This window comes from Protobothrops mucrosquamatus, unplaced genomic scaffold, assembly GCF_001527695.2.
Source record: "Protobothrops mucrosquamatus isolate PMUCROS unplaced genomic scaffold, P.Mucros_1.0 scaffold4721, whole genome shotgun sequence".
NCBI lineage: Eukaryota > Metazoa > Chordata > Lepidosauria > Squamata > Viperidae > Protobothrops > Protobothrops mucrosquamatus.
Genome location: NW_015390613.1, coordinates 23,005 through 43,488, shown reverse-complemented (window position 1 = coordinate 43,488; position 20,484 = coordinate 23,005). Strand labels below are relative to the sequence as shown.

The following is a 20,484-nucleotide window of genomic DNA, read 5'->3' as shown; positions in this document are numbered from 1 at the left end:
TGAGTATCATCAGCGTACTGGTGGAACTCCACCCCAAAGCCCCGAATGATCTCTCCCAGCGGCTTCACATAAATATTGAACAGTAGGGGAGAGAGGACCGACCCCTGAGGCACCCCACAAGTTAGGGGCCTAGGAGTCGACCTCTGTCCCCCTGCCAATACAGACTGCGTACGGTCGGTGAGGAAGGAGGAGAACCACTTTCTTCCATTTAAGTTTATTTCCACAAATAAAAATCTTCCTTCTTTGTCAGCTTCCTTTAAGATAGGTGAAAGATGTTTCTTTATATATAATGCAACCCCAGCTTTTTTTTTAAGAGCAGGTGCAGCAAACAAGTCTCCAAGCTTAAAATCTAGCAATAATTTTTGATCTTTAGCCACAATATGAGTCTCTTGTAGACATGTAATATCATTATTAAAATGTCTTAAATAATGAAAAACCTTGCGTCTTTTGTGGGGTGTATTAAGCCCCCCCACATTCCAAGATGAAATTTTAAGCATTGTCTGATTTCAATCCTATAGCAATACTTGAAGCGTAGGACTTAACAAAGACCTTGGGTCAAGCGCCACCTACTGGCTCAGAGGTAGCAGATGTTAACAGGTGATCTGTCATTTGCTGTTCTTTTTCCTTGCGTCTGTGAGCTGCGCGAGTCATTCTTTGTTCTTTTCCATCATCTTTTGAACACCCATTTGAATCCTTTACACCGGAAATAGAAGGGAGGTCCACAATCAGATGCTCAGCTATGCCAGTCTTTTGAGATGTAGGTGGACACTCCACTTGCAGACGCCATAAAATCATTCGCTTTTTTGACCGAATTAATTCTGTAACGCTTACCAGCCACATTCACGATTATGCCCACCGGTATATCCCATCTGAAAATTATTTGTCTGTTCTTAAGTTCCTGCACCAAAAAAGCATAGTCCCGTCGCGCTCTAAGTATTTTCGCTGGGATTTCTTTTAGAAGAATGATGTCTTGGTTTAAAATCTTAAATCTTTGTTGATAAAAAAGCTGCATTATTTCATTTCGTCTCATTTTTCTTGTAAAATACACCACCACATCTCTTGGCAAATTTTTTTGACGAGCAACCCAAGAATTCACCCTAAAAACACGTTCTATTTCTTCATAGATTTGTTCCTGCGATGGACCATCTCTACCACAAGCCAAAAAGGCATCTGCCAATGCTTCTGAAATTAATTCTCTTAATTTTTCTTTTGAATCCTCAGCCAGCCCGCGGATCCGAATCGCATACTCCATGTCCCGAAATTGAGCGACCAAGACATCACCTTTAACATTTTCCAAACCCTCCTCCACGGATTCCAATCTTTGCACGTTCACTTCAGCCCTCTGTTCATTTTCCTCCACCCTTTCTGCCACCCCGTCCACATATTCAGCCAAACCTTGGAAAGCAGTTGTCATATTCAAACGGAAACCCTCATGTTTCTGTAATAATTCTTGTTGTTGCTGTATTACTTGATCAATCTTATTCTCCATTTTAACATCCATTTTTTGTAGCATCTCTGTCATTTGCTTAATACTTTCACTCATTAAATCCTGTATATCTTTACCAGGAGGCGGTGGGGATGAAGAAGATGGTGGTGGGGTGGCGGGTGGGAAGCCGACTTAGAAATTTGTTGGAGCGGTTGAGGAGTCGGAGATGTGATTGATTTTGAAGTTGTTGGCGCCACTCTTCTCAAAGCCATATTAGCAATTTAAGATTTCAAACTATATAAAAGTCTTTTAAACAATTAGTCCAAAGCAAGTAGTGAAAGTATTAAGCGAAAGTTCCAGACCGGAAATGCAAATCACTTTCATTTCTTCTTGCTAAAAAGTTTCATTCCATCGCCATTTTAAGTTCACTTTCACTCAGTCCACCCCACGTATAGGGAAGATCAGAATATTCCAAGTTAGAGTAAAATCCAAAATAAAAAGCAAACTTCCAGGGTCGGTTTGTCTGCATATAATGACTCACAGTTCAATTTAAGTTGCAGCGGTGGCGGCGGCTTCTAGCTTCGCCGAAGCGAAGGCGTCCTGGATCGCGGAGAATCCCCAGGGCTCCGGAGGAGTTCTAACCTACATCGTCCAAATAGGATGACTCGGGAACTCAACTCCTACCCTGGGCAACTCACCGATCCCCCTATGCCCGGGGGAAAGGTATCAGGCCATTTGACAGCTGATGCTTGCTGTCAAAACGGCTTTTACGCGAAAACAGGTGGGAGGCAGCTGTTGGCTGCATCCGACGAGGTCGCCTGCACACCGGAAGTCCTAATCTTCCTATCTTCTAGTATTGCTTATTATTTAGCACATTATTATTTAGTACACAGGAAGAGCTTTTGGGGATAATGCTTTGAATCTATTGATGTGGTTAGCCATTGGTCAAACTGCTTTATTAAAGCAGCTTATGAGCCCTGGTGGGGCAGTAGTTAGAATGCAGTATTGCAAGCTAACTCAGGTCACTGCCAGGAATTTGATTATGACAGACTCAAGTTTGACTCATCCTTCCATCCTTCCAAGGTTGGTAAAACGAGGACCCAGATTGTTGGGGGCAATATGCTGATTCTGTAAACCACTTAGAGAGGGCTATAAAAGAACTATGAAGCGAGATATAAGTCTAAGTGCTAAGTGCTTGCTATTGCTAAACAGAAATAATGCCAATTTGAGCAGACCATCTGTTTCTTGCTCAGGAATCCCTGACCATAAAGGTGATGGGCAGGACCAGGATACCAAATTGCATAGGAAGGTTTTTAGTAAGGAAGACTAATATTGGTAATATTGATAACATCTTACCCTACCTTGTAACTTTTAACTTGTAACCTTTAGTAATAGCAAGAGCAATAGCGATCAAAGATGTATACCACTCCATTGGGCTTTAACACACTCTGGGAGTGATTTACACTGTCAGCATATTGCCCCCAACCATCAGGGTTCTCATTTTACTGACCTCAGAAGGATGGAAGGCTGAGTCAAACTTGAGCTGGTCAGGATCGAACAGCTGGCTGTGGGCAGTTCAAGCTTTAGCTGAACTAAGCAACCCAAACTCATTTTATTATAAGGTGGATGACATATTGATTAATTAAAACTGTCTTACTATGACCCTGAAGATGTAAGCAAGATGTATGCTGCCTTTAATGATTATTTTATCATGATATGTATTTCCATGATTGGCATCATGGCAATGTATGCTTTTCAAAATTGCATCAAAGGGGGTCCACTCCAAGCAGAGGTGTGCCCATTTGGAACTTGCTTCTGGGTAGACCTTTTATTTACATATAAAAGGGGTTTTTTTTCCTTTCCACCTGACCTGTGTGGGTCATTGGGCCTGTATGTTTAGGTAGGAGGACATGAGTTTTGGGGGACAACAATAGTTTTTCATATCTATCATAACTGAAGCTGTGCCTTTTATGCCCTGTGTTATCAGCACCAGCAATAGAGAAAGATTCATTGGTGTACAACAGTGGTTCTCAACCTGTGGGTCAGGACCCCATTTGGGGTCGATCGACCATTTCACGGGGGTCGTCAAGCAAGGCTGTCCGCCATTTTTTTTGTCCGCCATTTTTTTCCCCTTTTCCGGTGGGTGCCTTACCTCCCTTGGGCTGGGCCAGCTGGTGGTCGGCCTGCTCCATGTCTGCCGCTTGCCAGCTATGCCTCGGCCGGCGCAGGGGGCGGAACCACACATTCGCGGCGCTCCCGGGCAGGAAAAGTCCTCGACTTACGACCGGTTGGGTAGTCCTCGACTTATGACTGGTTTAGTCCTCGACTTACGACTGGTTTAGTCCTCGACTTGCGACTGGTTTAGTCCTCGACTTACGACCAGTTGGGGTCGTGGCATTAAAAAGGTTGAGAACCACTGGTGTACAAGCAGTACCAGACAGGATGAGAACGCTGTTGTAGGGGGAGCTTGCAGCCATTAAAAAGACTGAGCTTAATGCATCTAGGACCAAAACTCTGTGATGCAGATCCATCATTAAGAAGCTAAAAGTAGGCTTGTTTTCTCTGGATTTGGCTAATAATTCTCCCCCAAACAACAGGGATAATTGTGCAAAGCTCTACTGATTACAATCTAAATATAATTAGTATTTCTTTATAGTTAAAACTTTGCAGCCTAAGAGGAATTTCAGACTCTCATGGTTTTGAAAGTAGAAGGAATACAGATTCATGGATTTTCTATTCAGTCCATGATGACTTCAGAATAATACAGTGATGGGGTGACAGGAATCTATAAGTGATAAACTGGTAACCTTTAGTAATAGCAAGAGCAATAGCGATCAAAGTTGTATACCACTCCATTGGGCTTTAACACATTCTGGGAGTGATTTACACTGTCAGCATATTGCCCCCAACCATCAGGGTTCTCATTTTACTGACCTCAGAAGGATGGAAGGCTGAGACAAACGTCAGCCGGTCAGGATTGAACAGCTTGCTGTGGGCAGTTCAAGCTTTAGCTGAACTAAGCAACCCAAACTCATTTTATTATAAGGTGGATGACATATTGTTTTCTCTGGATTTGGCTAATAATTCTCCCCCAAACAACAGGGATAATTGTTCAAAGCTCTACTGATTACAATCTAAATATAATTAGTATTTCTTTATAGTTAAAACTTTGCAGCCTAAGAGGAATTTCAGACTCTCATGGTTTTGAAAGTAGAAGGAATAGAGATTCCTGGATTTTCTATTCAGTCCATGATGACTTCAGAATAACACAGTGATGGGGGTGACAGGAATCTATAAGTGATAAACTGCTTTGGGCTCATGGATGTACCTATTCCGAAGGGCAGAAACTCTTCTCGTTCAATGAACTTCCCATCCTTATCTAAAAAATGATTTGGGTTGAATTCTTCAGGTGTCTCCCATTGTTCAGGGTCAAGAAGAACAGAACGCAGGTCTGGCAAAATCATGGTCTTCTGCAAAAAATATTCAGACAATATTGATGAAACCTTTGGTTTTAGCTTGTCTTGATAGACCCACATTTGTTCATTTCCAAAGCAGTTTCTGAGAGCAGTGGCTGTTCTTAGCATTTCTCACCTTTGGAATGTGGTAACCCTTCACCGTCACATCCTTTGTAGTTTGCCTGGGAAACCCAACTAGGAAGACACTTTTAAAACGCTGCATTTCATGAATCACGGCATTGGTGTAGGGCAGCTTCTTCCGATCCTGATAGGAAATTGAGACCGAGGAACTAAAGGCTTCTTCAATCTCCTTCTGGACTTTCTCTAGAAAAAACAATAGAAATAGAAGCCTCTTTTTCATTATTATGTTTCGCTTACTCGTTTCCGAATTTTAATCCTTAACAGAAGTTTAGGACATAGAATAGCATTTAGGGCATTAAATGTAATCCCATCCTTTTTTAAAAATATTATGAAGGAAAGCAGATTGAAAATGCATTTCCTGTGCTCTGATCACATCCAGTCCAAACAGGTGCAGAATATTGATTCAGTTTAAATATTCTATGGAATCTTTTTCAATCTACACTGTGTGCACAATTATTAGGCAAGTGAGTATTTTGACAGTACAGAATAATTAAAATAAAGAGAATTAAATAAAAAAGTGATAAAGTACAGGTAGTCCTCGATTTACAACAGTTCGCTTAATGACTGTTTGAAGTTACAATGGCACTGAAAAAGTGCCCCCCAAGCCACAGCCGAGCAAGACACCTGCCTGCCCGCCCGATGGTGCTCGTCCTCCTATCTGAGATTTTCATTGTTGTGAGCATTTCTGTTGAGGATTGGCAGTGGGGGTGGGGTGGGGGTGTTTGGTTTTTATTCCCCCTGTCTGCTGGGTGGTTGCAGCAGGTTTTGGTCACTTCACACGATCCTGGGACACTGTGACCATCATAAATATGAATCAGTTGCCAGGCATCTGAATGTAAATCACAAGACCCTGGAGATGCTGCAACATTCCACTGATCGGCGCTTCTTCTGGGCTCAGCAGAAGCGTCAGGATCAGTGCTGCTTTCCAGCTGATTGGTGCTTCTTCAGGACTCAGCAGAAGCACCAGGATCAACACTGAGCTCCAACTGGAGCCTGGCGCTGATCCTGGCGCTTCCCCTGAGCCCTGACAGCCCCGAAAAAGCACTGATCAGCTGGAAAGTTACACTGACAGCCCTGCAACTCCAGCCATCTCTCACTCAGGCTTGTGCGGTGCTGCCACCAGTTCAGCTCATTCCCCTCCCCCGCTACCACTTTTCTAGGATGTTCGCGTACCACCTGCCAGGTGCCAATGTACCACAGGTGCTACCCGTACCACTGTTTGAAAAACCCTGCCCTAGACCAGGGCTTTTCAACTAGTGGTACGTGTTCCACCTGTGGTACTTTGCCACGTGGTAGGTGGTATGCGACTGCTAGCCAAGTGTAGCAGGGGAGGGGAAAGAACCGAAATGACCCAAGCCTGAGAGAGAGGCAACTGCAGCTGCATGACTGTCTCGGCTGGCAGAAGCCCCAGGAGCCAGCAGGGCTCCAGTTGATTGGCGCTGCAGGAAGCAGTTTGGAGCTGGAGGTGAACTGAAGAAAAAGAGGGGGAGGAGAGGAGAGGCTATAAAAGGATGTGGTTTGAGTGGGGGAAGGGAAAAAAGACATCAGGAAAGGTTTAATCCCTTTAAGCAATGAAATTAGTTTTACCTCCTTTAATTCAATCTGTCTATAGCTTTTAGAAAGGTTTCTTTGAAGGTAAAGAGGCTTAATTTAAAGCTAAACCTTTTGCAATTGCCGGAGACTTTCAGTCTGGGATTGCAACATTGTGACACGTGACATGCCTGAGGCAGCTTAAAGAGAAAAAAAAACCGGAGGCTTATTTTGTGAGCCTTTCTTGCTTTGCACTTGATTCCTGTGTCTTTAAGGGTACAGGTAAAGGATTGGGGGGGTGCATGCTTACTACACTGTGAAAGAGCTCAGAAGAGAGAGAGGAAGAAGGGCCAACCAGCTAGCTTAGGAGTCTACAAACATAGCTTTAAGATCTAAACCAAACTTAAAGATCTATGGACTTCAACTCCCAGAATTCCTCAACCAGCCATGAGGGCTGAGGAATTTTGGGAGTTGAAGTCCACAAGTCTTAAAAGTGCCAAGTTTGAAGACCCCTGAAGTAGGTGGCAGTAGTGCATATTAATAAACATGGATAAATTCATCATACATTTGTCAGTGCAAAGGGAAAGGGATTCAGCAAAGGAACAGCCACCAAAGAAATTAAAACTGGTACTTTTTACTTTTTTTCTACAGTTTGTAACATTTTATTAGATTATAGAATAAAATACAAAAATACAAAAGCAAATAGTAGGACACGGTGGGGAGGAAAAAGGGGGGGGAAAGTGAGGGGGAGAAGGGAAAAAGAACAGACTTCCTCTGTTGCAGTAGAAGGAAGCATTAACATTGAACCTCAACTTTTTACTTTTCCATAATATTATAAAATAGCCATTTCTATAACAACAAATGAATCTAATCAGTAAAACCCAAAATCCCCCCCCCTTTTTTTTAGTCATCAGGTTTTTGACACCTTGCTAAGCACTGGTGGTACTCAAATATTGTCATGTCCTAAAAGTGGTACAATCTGTGAAAAGGTTGAAAAGCCCTGCCCTAGACCACAGAGGTCTCCAACCTATGGGCCGCGACCCACTACTGGTCCATGGCCTCTTAGCCACTGGTCAACATGAGTGGCTGGCCAGTGTGAGTGCACGTGTGCACGTGCTCACCCCCCTTTTATCAGCCCTAGCATCACTGTGAGCCTCTTGCCAGCTGTAGCCTTGCCATGAGCCTTGCGCTGGCACCACCAGACCCATTTGCAGAATGCGCATGTTTGTGGCCCCATTTGTGCGCACGCATGCACAGCCACATTTGCATGTGTGTGCATGCATGCATAAAGGTGCCTACCCCTCCTTTTCCCACCGGGCCACCAACCCAGAAATTTTGGGGATTCCTCCTCTACACCCACTCCATAAAAGGCTTTAAATTCATCTTAAATTGGACCCAGAACCAAACTAGCAACCAGCACAGCTCATGTAACAGTGGTGTTATATATGCCACCCAAGGGATCTCTAGAAGTAGCTGCACCACTGGATTTTCTACCAGCTGTAGCTAACAAATACTCTTCAAGGGTAGCCCAAGTAGAGCATATTGCAGTAATCCAACTGAGAGATTACAAGGGCATGGGAGACCCTGCACATATCCTCACAATCCATGAAAGGGTACAATTGGCAAATAACATGAAATTACACAAAGGGTCTCCTAGCCTTGACAGCCACCTGTTCTTTCAGCAGGATCTGTCTGGCAAAATGCAGTCCACTCAGAACTAAAGATGATAAACCCCGAGATCCTTGAGTCCCTTTGTTCCCACAGTGACTCCATCTTACCAAAAGAAGGTGTAGGGGTGACATGATAGCAGTGTTCCAATGTTTGAGGGGTGTCTTTAAAGATGAGGGGGTCAAACTATTTTTCAAAGGACTAAAAGGCAAGACAAGAAACAATGATTGGAAATTAACCAAGGAGAGAAGCAACCTAGAACTAAGAAGAAATTTCCTAACGATAAGAGTAATCAGCCAATGGAACAACTTGTCTTTTGAAGTTGTGGGTGCTCCATCACTGGAAGCTTTTGAGAAGAGAGTGGAGAGTCACTTGCCTGGAATTGTATACGTCTTCTGCTTGAGGAAGGTTCCTTCCAATTCTATTATACTATGTTCTACCAGGGTTAAGCTGAAGCCTGTTGTCCCCCATGCAGACACCCACGGTGTCCAGGCATTGCAAGAGGGTAACTACAGCATCACTTAGGTCACTAGGCTGGAGATGCAAAGTTGACTATTCTGGAAAAAATGATGATGCCTCGCCCCATGGTGTTGGATGATCTCACCAAGCAGTTTCATGAAGATTTAAAAAGGAACAGAGAGAGGACGGAGCTCTGCACCATGACACAAATGAGAAGCTTTGGAGTGGACCTCTCACTCCCTATCACCACCAATTGGGACTGGCCTTGAAGAAAAGAGATGAACCAGTGCAACACTGCACCATCCAGTCCCGATTCCCACAGCCAGCTGAAAAGGATACCACAGTTGATGGTATCAAAAGCCGCAGAGGGGAAAAGAAGAACAATGATGGACGTGCCATCCCCATCCCATTCCCTCCAGAGATCATCCACAAGTATAGTTAATGCTGTCTCTGTCCCATAACCAGGCCTGAAACCTGGCTGAAAGGGGTCCAGATAATCCATTTCATCCAGGACCCATACTGCAACCATTTTTTCCACTACTTTCCCCTTCATTAAAAAGTGGAGATGGCAAACTGGACAGAAATTGTCAAGATAGGTGTGGTTCAGTGAAGGAGACTTAAGGAAGAGTAAGATCAAGGCCTCCTTAAATGGTGCTGGCAACATCCCCTCTGCAGTGATGTGGCATTTTGTCACTCTTAGCACCACGAGGTAAGGACTTAATGGCAACTCTGATCCATTTCCAGTCATAGGCATTTTTTGTATTCCTCCAGTGGCATTTGTCTCTTCAACATCCTCAACTCCTCCATAAACCATTGGAGTGTTGGAAGCAATGGGCCAAGAGAGGGCACATGGGCACAATCTTGTCCACGGCTGCAGCTATTTTCTGATTCCAGGCTGTGCCCAGAGCCTCCAAAGGGCCACACAGCAGATCCCCAAGGACAATCCCACAGCTCCTTCTGGAATCTGAATGGTCCATCAGTCATCAAGAAGGGACTATGTGAATAGGTCCAGCCTCCCTGCAGAGGGGGCAGTGCTGGAAAATCTCAAGGACACCACTGTGTAGTCTGACCATGACAGAGGGAATAATGATAACTCCCAGAGCAGATCACATTGCCACTGTTTTGACAAGCAGATCATGTCTTCAAGGGTGTCCACTGTCCTAGGTTGGGCCATGGATAACCTGAGAAGGCTACCTTGGTGGTCATGAACACTTAAACTGCTTCTGGGGCCTGCCACTGGCACCTGTTTACTGTATATTCCTGCCCATCACCACTTGAATTGGTTTTCCTGCCCTAAACCCTGTGAGATGATCTTCCACCCCTAAACCTGACCTCCCGCTGTGCTGGCAGACCTGCCATTCTGCCAGTCATACAGTCTCACCCAATGTGTGGCATTTTCACTGTAGCTCTTAGTGCCAATGGGAATCCTTATGGTCCACAATCTCCACAAACACACTCAATGTATTCCCACCTTGAGCTGCTCTCTCCCACTGGCCAAACAGAGAGGAGACCACATTCGCATATATAGGCTCTTCTCTTCTCACACCCAGGCAAACGTACAATAGCCACACATTGAAGTGACCCCTATGCTCTCAACCTAGGGCCCAACTCACTATCACCTCAGGGTCTTGGACTCTGTACCCTCCATCAGCTTCTCCCTGTCAGTCCCAAAGGCTTGTTGCCATCAATGTTCTTCAGAGCATCTCTCCTTATCCTTAAAGCTACTGCCAGCTTCTGGACTCTAGGTACCGGTATGTTGGAATTCCAAAGTTTGCGACCATAACCTGGTGTTCAACACCAGAAGGCTCCAAATTCATCTCTGATCTCTGGCCTTTATACTCCTTCTTTCCATCTCTGATCTGGGTCACATAGTTCACTGCGAAGGCCCCTGTTGATTCTCTGGGCCAGTTCTTGCTTCCTTTCCCTGCCAACATGACATCCTTCTGGGCTGCCTCCAGCTCCAGCTACAAGCTGGCTCTTCCCTATACCTCCACCAGCCTTCCACCCTCAGCACAAACTCTTTGGCATGGCTTCCAGCCCTTCAACCCTTTCAGACTTGGCACTCAGTCAGACTCAGGGCCACTTCTCTACTTCCCACCAGTCTCATAGGAGCGTGGTGGCTCACATGGCTAGAATGCTGGGCTGACAATCTGCAAGCCATCGTTCAAGACCGGAGGGCTGCTTTTTTTGTTGGGTATGCTACTGACATTTGCTCCAGCTCCTACTGACATAGAAGTTTGAACGCTTGCAAACATTGGTGGGCTCATTTAGGGACATGAAAGGAGTCCCCAAATGAGCATTCTCTAAGCAACATGATGATACCAGTTAGTACTTTTAACATCTTGGTACTTCCAACATTTTATGACGATGAACAGTCTGTTGTCCCAGTTGTGTCCCTCAGTGCTGCAGACAATGGCCCTTGATTGGCTCCCACACTCCACCCCAAATCTGTGGCCAGGGATCTGCCCTGGTTGCCAGGATGAAAATATAAGCTTCAACTGCCTCATGAATCCAGACAAATCCTCTGTCTTTGCCACGCCATTCCAGCTTGGTTTCTTCAGTTTCGTTTGCTGCTCCAAGTGATAATCCTCCACAATTTCCCCATCCCTTCCCTTTATCACAGGGAGCCTTGTGTCATGCATCCACTTGTTCCTGCCATCTTGATTTTTTTCTCTATATTATCATGCTGAAATTTGGTCCTCTATATGCAATTTAGGCCAGAAACAAGTAGCAAATCTGAAAACCAGGGTATATTTCTTCTTTGAACGTGTTAAATGTTTTAGATTTATACTGATTCCAGTTTTTAGTTCCTCACTCAACATTTTATTGAGAATTCAAAGAAGGCTCTCTGTTTGTGCATTCCTGGTTTTTCTGTAATCCTGCTAAGTTCATGCCCCTGCTTATAGGGTCAAGAATCTACATAGGAAAATTATTATGAAGAATCCATTCAGTTCCTCATTCAATAGCTTAGCATTTCAAATAATTTCTGTATATTATAGAACCTGAGACTGGCCCTTGTTCCCACAGCCCAGATTTCTCTCACCTTGGATGTCAGGATGATTGGTCAAGAGGAGCAGTGCCCACTTCAGAATAATAAAGGTTGTCTCTGACCCAGCACCAAAAAAATCAAAAATACACCGAGCCAGGTTCTCTTCATTGTAGGTAGAGTTGGTGTCATTCCTGCTCTGATGTTTAAAATGGAAAATGAAAATTACAATTAATTCTATGCAGGTTTTCTATAGTTATTTTGTCTCTGTATTGCAAGTCAAGAGAATAAATATATTCCTGGTAGTTATATTGGAAAATCAATGCATGAGAGTAAGAATTAAAGTGTTATGTTCACACTGAGTAAAACGCTATATTGAAGTAGCCAAGATCAAAGAGAGATTTGTCTTTGGAAGAACTTGAATTCATCTCCTTTTATTTTGTGGTTCTTTGCCTTAGTAAATGCTTGCATGTGGAACGGTGATTAATGTGCACCTACTATAGTGAATCACAAAACATCACAAGCAGGAGTATCTGCATGCATTGTAATTTAAAGTTATGCCCAAAAGTGATGCACATGACCAATCTCACTACCAGCTTTTGTGGATACTCTGACACACCATGACAATTCATGCATTTTTCAGAATACAGGTAGTCCTCAATTTACAACCATTCATTTGGTGATCATTCAAAGTTTCAATAGCAGTGAAAAACATGATGTCAACCTTCAAATGAATTGGGCTGCAGCCACTTCACTTCATTTTCAGTTACCACAGTGATGGGAGGAGGGAGATGTATTCTCTTAGTTTAGACACAACAATAACTATTCTGTAGGAATCAAGGTCAAGTTACCTAGGTTTTGGCAGGCTGAACTTTCCATTAGAAGGCCCGCGAAAGTAGTTAATTGGGAATTATGATTTATGACATACTGCAGGAGTGGAGAGTTCACCTTTTTACTTTGTAATCTTGGGGGGGGGGGACTTTCAGTCTTGGTTTCATCTTTGTTCATGCCGAAACTATGTAGCCATTAAAAGTTGTTCTTTGAGGAAAGCAATTGCCTCAGAGTTCTTATTTTTATTGGTCTTATCTATCAGAACCATGACATTAAATAAGACTCCAAAAAATCTCTAAACCAAGGTGAGAGGTCCCATTGGAGAAGCTGACACAGAGAGAAGAAGTGTTCATCCTCGGAGGGACCTGGTGGTCAAACACTGCCCTGCTGCTCAACAGCACGGTGAAAGCTTCAGAGGTCGAGTTCCTATTGATCTCATCCCAGGGTTTCTGTTCACCTGTGATGTTGACAGTAAAATGACCGGCTGCTTGGGATGAGTCAGGGGAATGGAAAAACCTTAGCACTATCCACAGACACTCGGTCGAACGTCTGAGGGAGAAGTTTGACAGGCTGGAGATGGGTGAAGGAGAACAGGCCACATGCCAGGTGATCTCAAGTGAGCAAGAAGACAGGCATTCCCATGAGCCTCCACCACTCCAACAAAGTCCCAGTCCCATAGCGATGACACGAGCCACCAATCTGCTGCCAAAACCAGACTTAACGTCGAGTCCAGTGCACTGGCAGAGCCCTGACCACTACCGACACCATGCCAGTCTGGATCGAACCCAGAGACAGGTCAGTTCCGAGTATTGCTGGTGTTCTGCCAGCCCCGATCAATGTTGGTCTCACTGTAGCCTGGAGGATCATCAATGTTTAGCCCTGACTGCTACCAATGCCCGGTAAACCCTCACCATTATTGGCACTATGCTAGCCCTGAGCACCATTGGTGCCTGCCCAGCCCAGACTGCTATCAATGCCCCAATGGCCCTGACCTCTACCGTCATGCCAGCCCTGACCGTCATTTGCGCCCTGCCAACCTGGGACCCCTACCATGGATCTTCCATCAAGGGGGATTTCAGCAACCCCAACCCCTGTTGCCTGATTTGCTGCAGGCTCTTTGGGACCGACAACCTGCAGATCCATCCCCCCTCAAGCCCACTTTCGACGGTGATCTCAAGAAGATGACTGTTTTCCTGAACCAGGTATGGTCTTATGCTAATCATAATGGCCGTGCTTACTTAGACGATGCCAAAATGGTTGATACTGTGGCTGCAAATTTGGAAGGGGAAGCTGTGGAGTGAATGGCTGCCCTATGTGAGGAGTAGGCACCCGAGCTATGGGATTTCAATCTATTCAAATGTGAGCTGAGAACCAGGTTTGAAGATGAATCCCAGGCTGTGCAAGCCAAAAAAGACATCCACGATGTGAAGCAGGTCGGCCTGCAAGAGAATATGTAAAAGAATTTCGAAGATTGGCTGGACGGATTAGGCAGTGGCCTGAACAGTCATTGATCCACTACTTCAAACCGGGGTTGGACCACAAGCTGTTCCAAACGTGTATCTGCAGGGGGAATCTTGATCAACTCCATGATTGGTACTGTTTGGATACGAATTTGGATGTTGAACTGACCTTGTACCACAAGCCTGCAACTTCAGGAGCCCAACCAAGGCAAGAGCCAGTGAGATGCCAAACGTCACAATGCCCCACCTGCTCCAGCAACTGGATCCATTAGGGCTCCGGGGACTAGCTTGGCTTGACAAATGGCACCCTATGATCTGGTGGGAGAATGGAGTGAGGACTCTTAGACTAGCAACTGGACCTTCACCTCCTCCCCCAATCAGTAGCCCAAGTGAGAGCCAAGGGCAGCACCTGGAGACCTTAAAGTCAACTGTGAATCCCCTGCCTGGAGAACCACTCATCCCAAGTGAATATAGACACCTAGCAGAAGCTTCAGCGAGGCAGAATGCAATGTCCTTCCCCCCCCCCACAGAACCACTATTGAGATTTTACTGGGAGCCAAATTGCCCAAGCCAAAAATGTATTCAATGACACCCCCCCCCCCCATGAACTGAAGGAACTGAGGGCATACATTGATAAGAACCTAGCCAGAGGATTCATCCAGCCAGCAAAATCCCGAGTAGCCACCCCTGTGCTTTTCAAGGAAAAAAAAGATGGATTGATGAGGCTGTGCGTGGACTATAAGGGGTTAAACAATGTTAGTGTGGAGAATATGTACCCCCTTCAAGTGATGAAAGATGTGTTAGCCCATTTGGCAAAAGGAGACGTTTTTACCAAATTAGACCTAAGAGAGGAGTATTATCGAGTAAGGCTGAAGGAAAGAGACGAGTGGAAAACGGCTTTTAACAGCCCCACGGGGAGTTTCCAGTTCAATGTTATGCCTTTCGGCCTGCAGGGGATCCCTGCTGTGTTCATGCAACTGAATAATCAAGTATTGCATAATCACCTGTATAAGGAGGTTTTAGTCAACCTTGATGAAATCCTCATCTACACAGAGACCATGGCGTAGCATGTCAAATTAGTATGTGAAGTGCTCAAAAAACTGCTAAATGCTAAATTTTACACAAAGCTCTCAAAATGTAAGTTCCATCAAACATACCTGGATTACCTAGGATATAGGATTTCCAGTAAAGGTGTTGAGATGGATCCAAGTAAAGTGAAAGCTGTACAGGAATGGCAACCCCCATGGACCCGTAAGCAACTCCAGAGTTTTTGGGGATTTGAAAACTTCTACAGGCAATTCATCCCCTCCTTTGCTGAAATTGCTTTGCCAATTACTGAACTGTTAAAAACGGGGAACAACGAGGGGAAACCATGAATCTGCCAACCACTGCCTTGGTCCATAAAATGCCAAGCTGCTTTTGAGAATTTAAAGAGACTGTTTGCAGCAAAACCCATTCTCAAATATCCCGATCCTGAGAAACAATTTATCATCCAAGCCGATGCCAGTGATGTGAATGTGGGGGCCATTCTTTTGAAAAGGAATGAGAAGGGGGATTTGCAGCCCTGTGCCTAAACCTCCAAAAAGTTAACAGTCACTGAAAGAAGGTGGGTGGTCTGGGAGAAAGAGGCTTTTGTAGTATAGTGGGCTCTGCTCACCTGGCATCATTTACTTGAAGGGGGTGATTTGCCTTTTGACAAAAATCTAGAGGCACTAAAAAAAACCCGCAAAGTTATTTCCTAAACAAGTCCAATGGATGCAGTATTTTAACCATTTCAATTTCACACTAAAATACATCCCGGGAGGAAAAAAATTCCTAGCTGATGCCCTATCCAGGCTGCCGCAATACAAAAACCATTGAGAGGAAATTGTGAACTCCATCATTCTGCAACCACAGTCAATCTCTCAAGTAATGATATGGAGGTAACCACGGGCAAAACCACCTGAATCTGATAGCCCATTGACGAAAAGGCTGAAGGTTGAAAACCGATTCCTGTTTCCTGGAAAACAAAACCATACTGACTTATCAGGATGTGTTGGCTTGGAAGGGGTCAAAACTGTATCTACCAGAGACCCTTAGAGTTCAGGCTTTCCAACACAGTCATGATAACAAACAAGCAGGTCATTTTGGATACCTGAAAAAAATTACATTTAATTCAACGGCAATTTTGGTGGCCAGGATTAAAGAAGGATGTTGAGAATTATGTGAAAAGCTGTGCAACTTACGCAACAATGAAGAAATGTCCAGGTAAACCCCCTGGATTATTGCAACAAGTCGCAGATCCTTCCCAACCCTGGGAGGAGATTGCCATGGACTTTATTATGGAATTACCAGAAAATAAGGGAAATACGGTAATATGGATTGTGATTGACCTTTTTTCAAAGCAAGCTCACTTCATTGCCTGCTCCGGTCTTCCCTCCACAAAGAAACTAGCAAGAATGTTTCTCAAGCATATTTACTGACTCCATGGAGCTCCAAAACAGATGTATAACAAAAGTCTAATATTGCAGAAGTACAATATAGTCCTTATTTAGAAACAACCGGAATTTAGAACAGACGAAATTCAGAATGGGAGTTGAATGAAAAAGAAATAACTCCAAAGAAAACAATACCAGTATCTCCTCTTCTTACTTGTAAACAGAAATATAATAACTCCTTGCTCGTATTGAAGTACAATAATCCCATACCTTCTCTATCTGAAGAAGATAGTGATCAATGAAATCTTGTGGCTCATGCAGACAGCTGAATTCCTTGTGTTTCTCTATTTCCTGCTTTGAAAAAGAATTGATCACCTCTATCGAAGCCAAAGCATCCTGGTGAGGGCCTGGGAGATAGTTCATTAATCGTGGGAATGTAATAAACATCTAATAGAAATGGAAAAGGAAAAGGCTGTTTATTTATTTCCCAAATAGAACAAAAGAGGACTCTCAGCAGTTTACAGTAATAGACAGCACTTAATAACCAAAGAAAAACATTGCAAGCACATTGAAACATGGCAAACTTTACATGGTGTCAGCCCTCAAAAGTCCTCCAGAAAAGCTGTTTCCAAATTCTTCCAGAAAGGAATCAGGTTAGGGGCAGATAGATTATTTTAAAGCTAATATATAATTCTCTTATTCTCTCATTCTCTCCAGGAGCCTTTGTAAATATGGTAACCTATGGCTAACTGATTTAATAAATTAGACCAACTGGATTCACATGCCAGGCTAAATAATGAATTAACTACATGGGTTGGATTTTCGGTCTGCTAGCTTTTCATAACAGAATAACAGGGTTGGAAGGGACCTTGGAGGTCTTCTTAACCAACCCACTGTTCAAGTAAGAGACACTATAGCATTTCAGACAATGACTGGCCAATCTCTTCCTTAAAATCTCCAGTGGTGGAGCATCCACAACATCTGGAGGCAAGCCATTCCACTGCTGAATTGTTCTCCCCCTCAGGAAATTTCTCCTTAGTTCTAGGTTGGTTCTCTCCTTGATTAATTCCCATACATTGCTTCTTGTCTTGTCTTCAGGAGCTTTGGAGAATACATTGACCCCCTCTTCTTTGGGGCAACCTCTTAGATATTGTACTTCTAGCATGGCACCATTACTCCTTCTTTTCACTAGATTAGATATAACCAGTTCCTGCAGCTGTTCTTCATATGTTTTAGTCTCCTGCCCCCTAATCATCTTTGTTGCTCTTCTCTGCACTCTTTCCAGAGTCTCAAGATATTTTTTATATCGTGGCAACCAAAACTGGATGCAATATTCCAATTGTGGTCTTATCAAGGCCTTATAAATCAGTACTAACCCTTCATGTGATCTTTATTCTATCCTTCTGTTAATGCAGCCTAGGACTTTGTTGGCTTTTTTGGTGGCTGCAGCAGAAGAATTTCTGCATGGAAGCAATGGGCTTAAATCATAATGAAGCAGACATTGGTTTGCTATTAAGAAAAATTTAAAAGACGTGTTCAGTGACAGACTGACCCAGGAAGTGATGGACCATTTTTTCTAGAAGTGTTTAAACATGGGATGGAGAGCCATCTGCTAGTGATACTGAAATAATGGTTTGCTTCCTGGGCAGAAACACTTTGGTGTAGTTGTTAATCCAACAGCCTAGAAACTCAGATATTCTGAGTATTAGTCCCAACTCAAGCACAAAGATAATAATAATAGTAGTAATAATAATAATAATAATAACAACAACAACAACAACAACAACAATAATAATAATGTTGGAAGGGACCTTGGAGGTCATCTAGTCCTATACCATTTCAGACAAATGGCTGTCCAGTCTCTTCTTAAAAAACTTTCAGGGTTGAGCATTCACCGCTTCTGGAGGCAGGTTGTGCCACTGGTTAATTGTTCTAACTATCAGGAAGTTTCTCCTTAGTTCTAGGTTGCTTCTCTCGTTGATTAGTTTCCATCTGTTGCTTCTTGTCCTGCCTTCAGGCACTTTGGAGAATAGCTTGAATCCCTCTTCTTTGGGGCAGCCTCTGGTTGATTGGGTGACACTGACCAGTCCCTCTCTCTCAGCCCTAGAAAGTGGGCAATGGCAAACCACTTCCGAAATCTTGACAAGGAAACTGCAAAGACTTGTCTTAGCTACGGGGGATAATAGTACAATAGACATTTTCCAAGGCTTCCTCCATGGATTCCATTCATGATTACATGAAAATATTAATGGAAACAGTTTTGTCTCTTTAACAGAAAACATGACTCACCACATAAAAAAAGCTACCACTGAATTTCACAATAATTTCTAATGCTTGAATTAGCTTCTGGAAGTTTTCATCTTCAGGAGCAAACTGATGTCCAAAACTCAAAGCACATATGAAATTAGTAGCTGTATTTATTATTGGAATTGAAGGGTCAAATGGCTGTCCTGCAAATGAAGATATTTCATAATCAATTATTAAAGAACAGGACATCTATGCAATGAACAACATAATTGGGAACTGCAATTGTTTCAAAAAATTTAAAAAATCTTATCAAATACGTCTGTTCTTGTTAGAAATACAGAGAATGGAAAAAAAATTCTGCCCAAATTGCATACCTTTTGTTTCTCTAAAGGCCTCTACCAATGTCTGAGCTGCGTCTTCTATTTGATGCTCAATGCTTTTCTTCCCCAGGCCCAGCTTCCGCAGAGAAGTGATGCTGAAGTGTCGCTGCTGTTTCCAGACGTGGCCATTGGAGAAAACAATACCTGAGGGCATCAGCAAAGAATGATAAGTGATTCCTGAGGACATTCATGTTAAAAAATAAAACAGGTCTAGTTCTTGCAAACATCTCTATGAATGTCAGGTGGGAATACCAAGCCTTTGTGCAATGTTGCCATTTTGTAAGATTCTGGCTATGTTAATTTTTATTATTATAATATTTATTCATGTTGGGAGTCACATGGACACTGAGAGACACGTGTGGTATGGTGACCACAGTTGCAGTGCTTGCCAGCCTCTATCTTATATGATGCACATCAAAAGCTTCTAACATGATGTAAAGGTTCACATACGAGAACATGTTATAGGCACAAGCAACAGGAACTTCTCAGTGCTAATAGAATCCATTTGTAACTTCCTCCTACAAGATATATGGAGTTTCTCAGTCATCCAGGTCATGGTTGTCCCAAAGGTCCTTTTTCAGGAGGCAACTGGACTTCCTTGTTTTTCTTTTGAAGACGTTTCATCTCATCCTAGAAGCTCCTTCAGCTCTTACTGGGTGGTGGGGAATGGAAGGGTTTATACTCCTTGCAGACTTCTAGTCATTTGCATTCTTGTAGAGAGTCATTGAGGCCATTTGGAGGTTTACCTGTGTCCTCAGGGTCACCTGAGTAGTGCAAATGTGTGTGGAGCCTTCTTGGCTGCAGGATGTTTTCTGCCCTGTGTCCCTTCACTGTTGAAGACAGGTGCGGGCTGTTGGGGATGAGCCTGTGTTGTCTGCATCTCAAATCGAATCACTGAATTACCGAGAATCTCCATAGACATTTGCAGATATTTCATTCCACAAACTAGGTAACATCATCAGTTCTCTCTTTGACAAGTTTCCATCCATTACAGGTAGTCCTTGACTAACACCAGTTTATTTAGTGACAGTTTAAAGTTACAATGGCACTAAAAAAAGGGATTTATGGCCACTTTCACACTTACAACCATGCAGCAATCCCATGCTCATGTGATGCTTTGCAACTGGTTCATATTTATGTCAGTTGCCGTGTCGTGAGATCATGTGATCCCCTTTTGAGACTTTCTGACAAGCAAAGTCAATGGGGAAGCCAGTTTCACTTAACAAATGTGTTACTAATTTGACAACTGCTATGATTCCCTTAACAACTGTGGCAAGAAAGGCTGTAAAATGGGGCAAAATAAATAGAGTTTAAAATACATACTTCCATTCTCTTTAATAAGATCAAAGTATAGCGGAATAAAAATTCTAGTAAGTGACTTCCGGTTTGCGATCGCGGCCCCGGCGGATGTACGGGAGAGCGCTCTCTCCTCCATTCGGTTTTCCTTTGTCGGAAGACCCTGAAAAGGGTCGAAAGTCACCCTG

At 43.5% G+C, this 20,484-nt stretch overlaps 1 protein-coding gene across 1 annotated transcript in view; it reads right to left on the bottom strand.

The window, feature by feature from the left end:
- The window catches only part of LOC107299243 (cytochrome P450 2J2-like), a 36,298-nt gene that overhangs the window by 4,351 nt on the left and 11,463 nt on the right, over window positions 1-20,484 (bottom strand). Inside the window, exons 3-8 of the mRNA XM_015828606.2 lie at window positions 18,995-19,144; window positions 18,663-18,823; window positions 16,644-16,820; window positions 11,723-11,864; window positions 5,018-5,205; window positions 4,755-4,896 (exon numbers count right to left, since the gene is read on the bottom strand). Of these exons, the coding sequence (XP_015684092.2) occupies window positions 4,755-4,896; window positions 5,018-5,205; window positions 11,723-11,864; window positions 16,644-16,820; window positions 18,663-18,823; window positions 18,995-19,144 (960 nt within the window). The remainder of the gene's footprint in view (window positions 1-4,754; window positions 4,897-5,017; window positions 5,206-11,722; window positions 11,865-16,643; window positions 16,821-18,662; window positions 18,824-18,994; window positions 19,145-20,484) is intronic.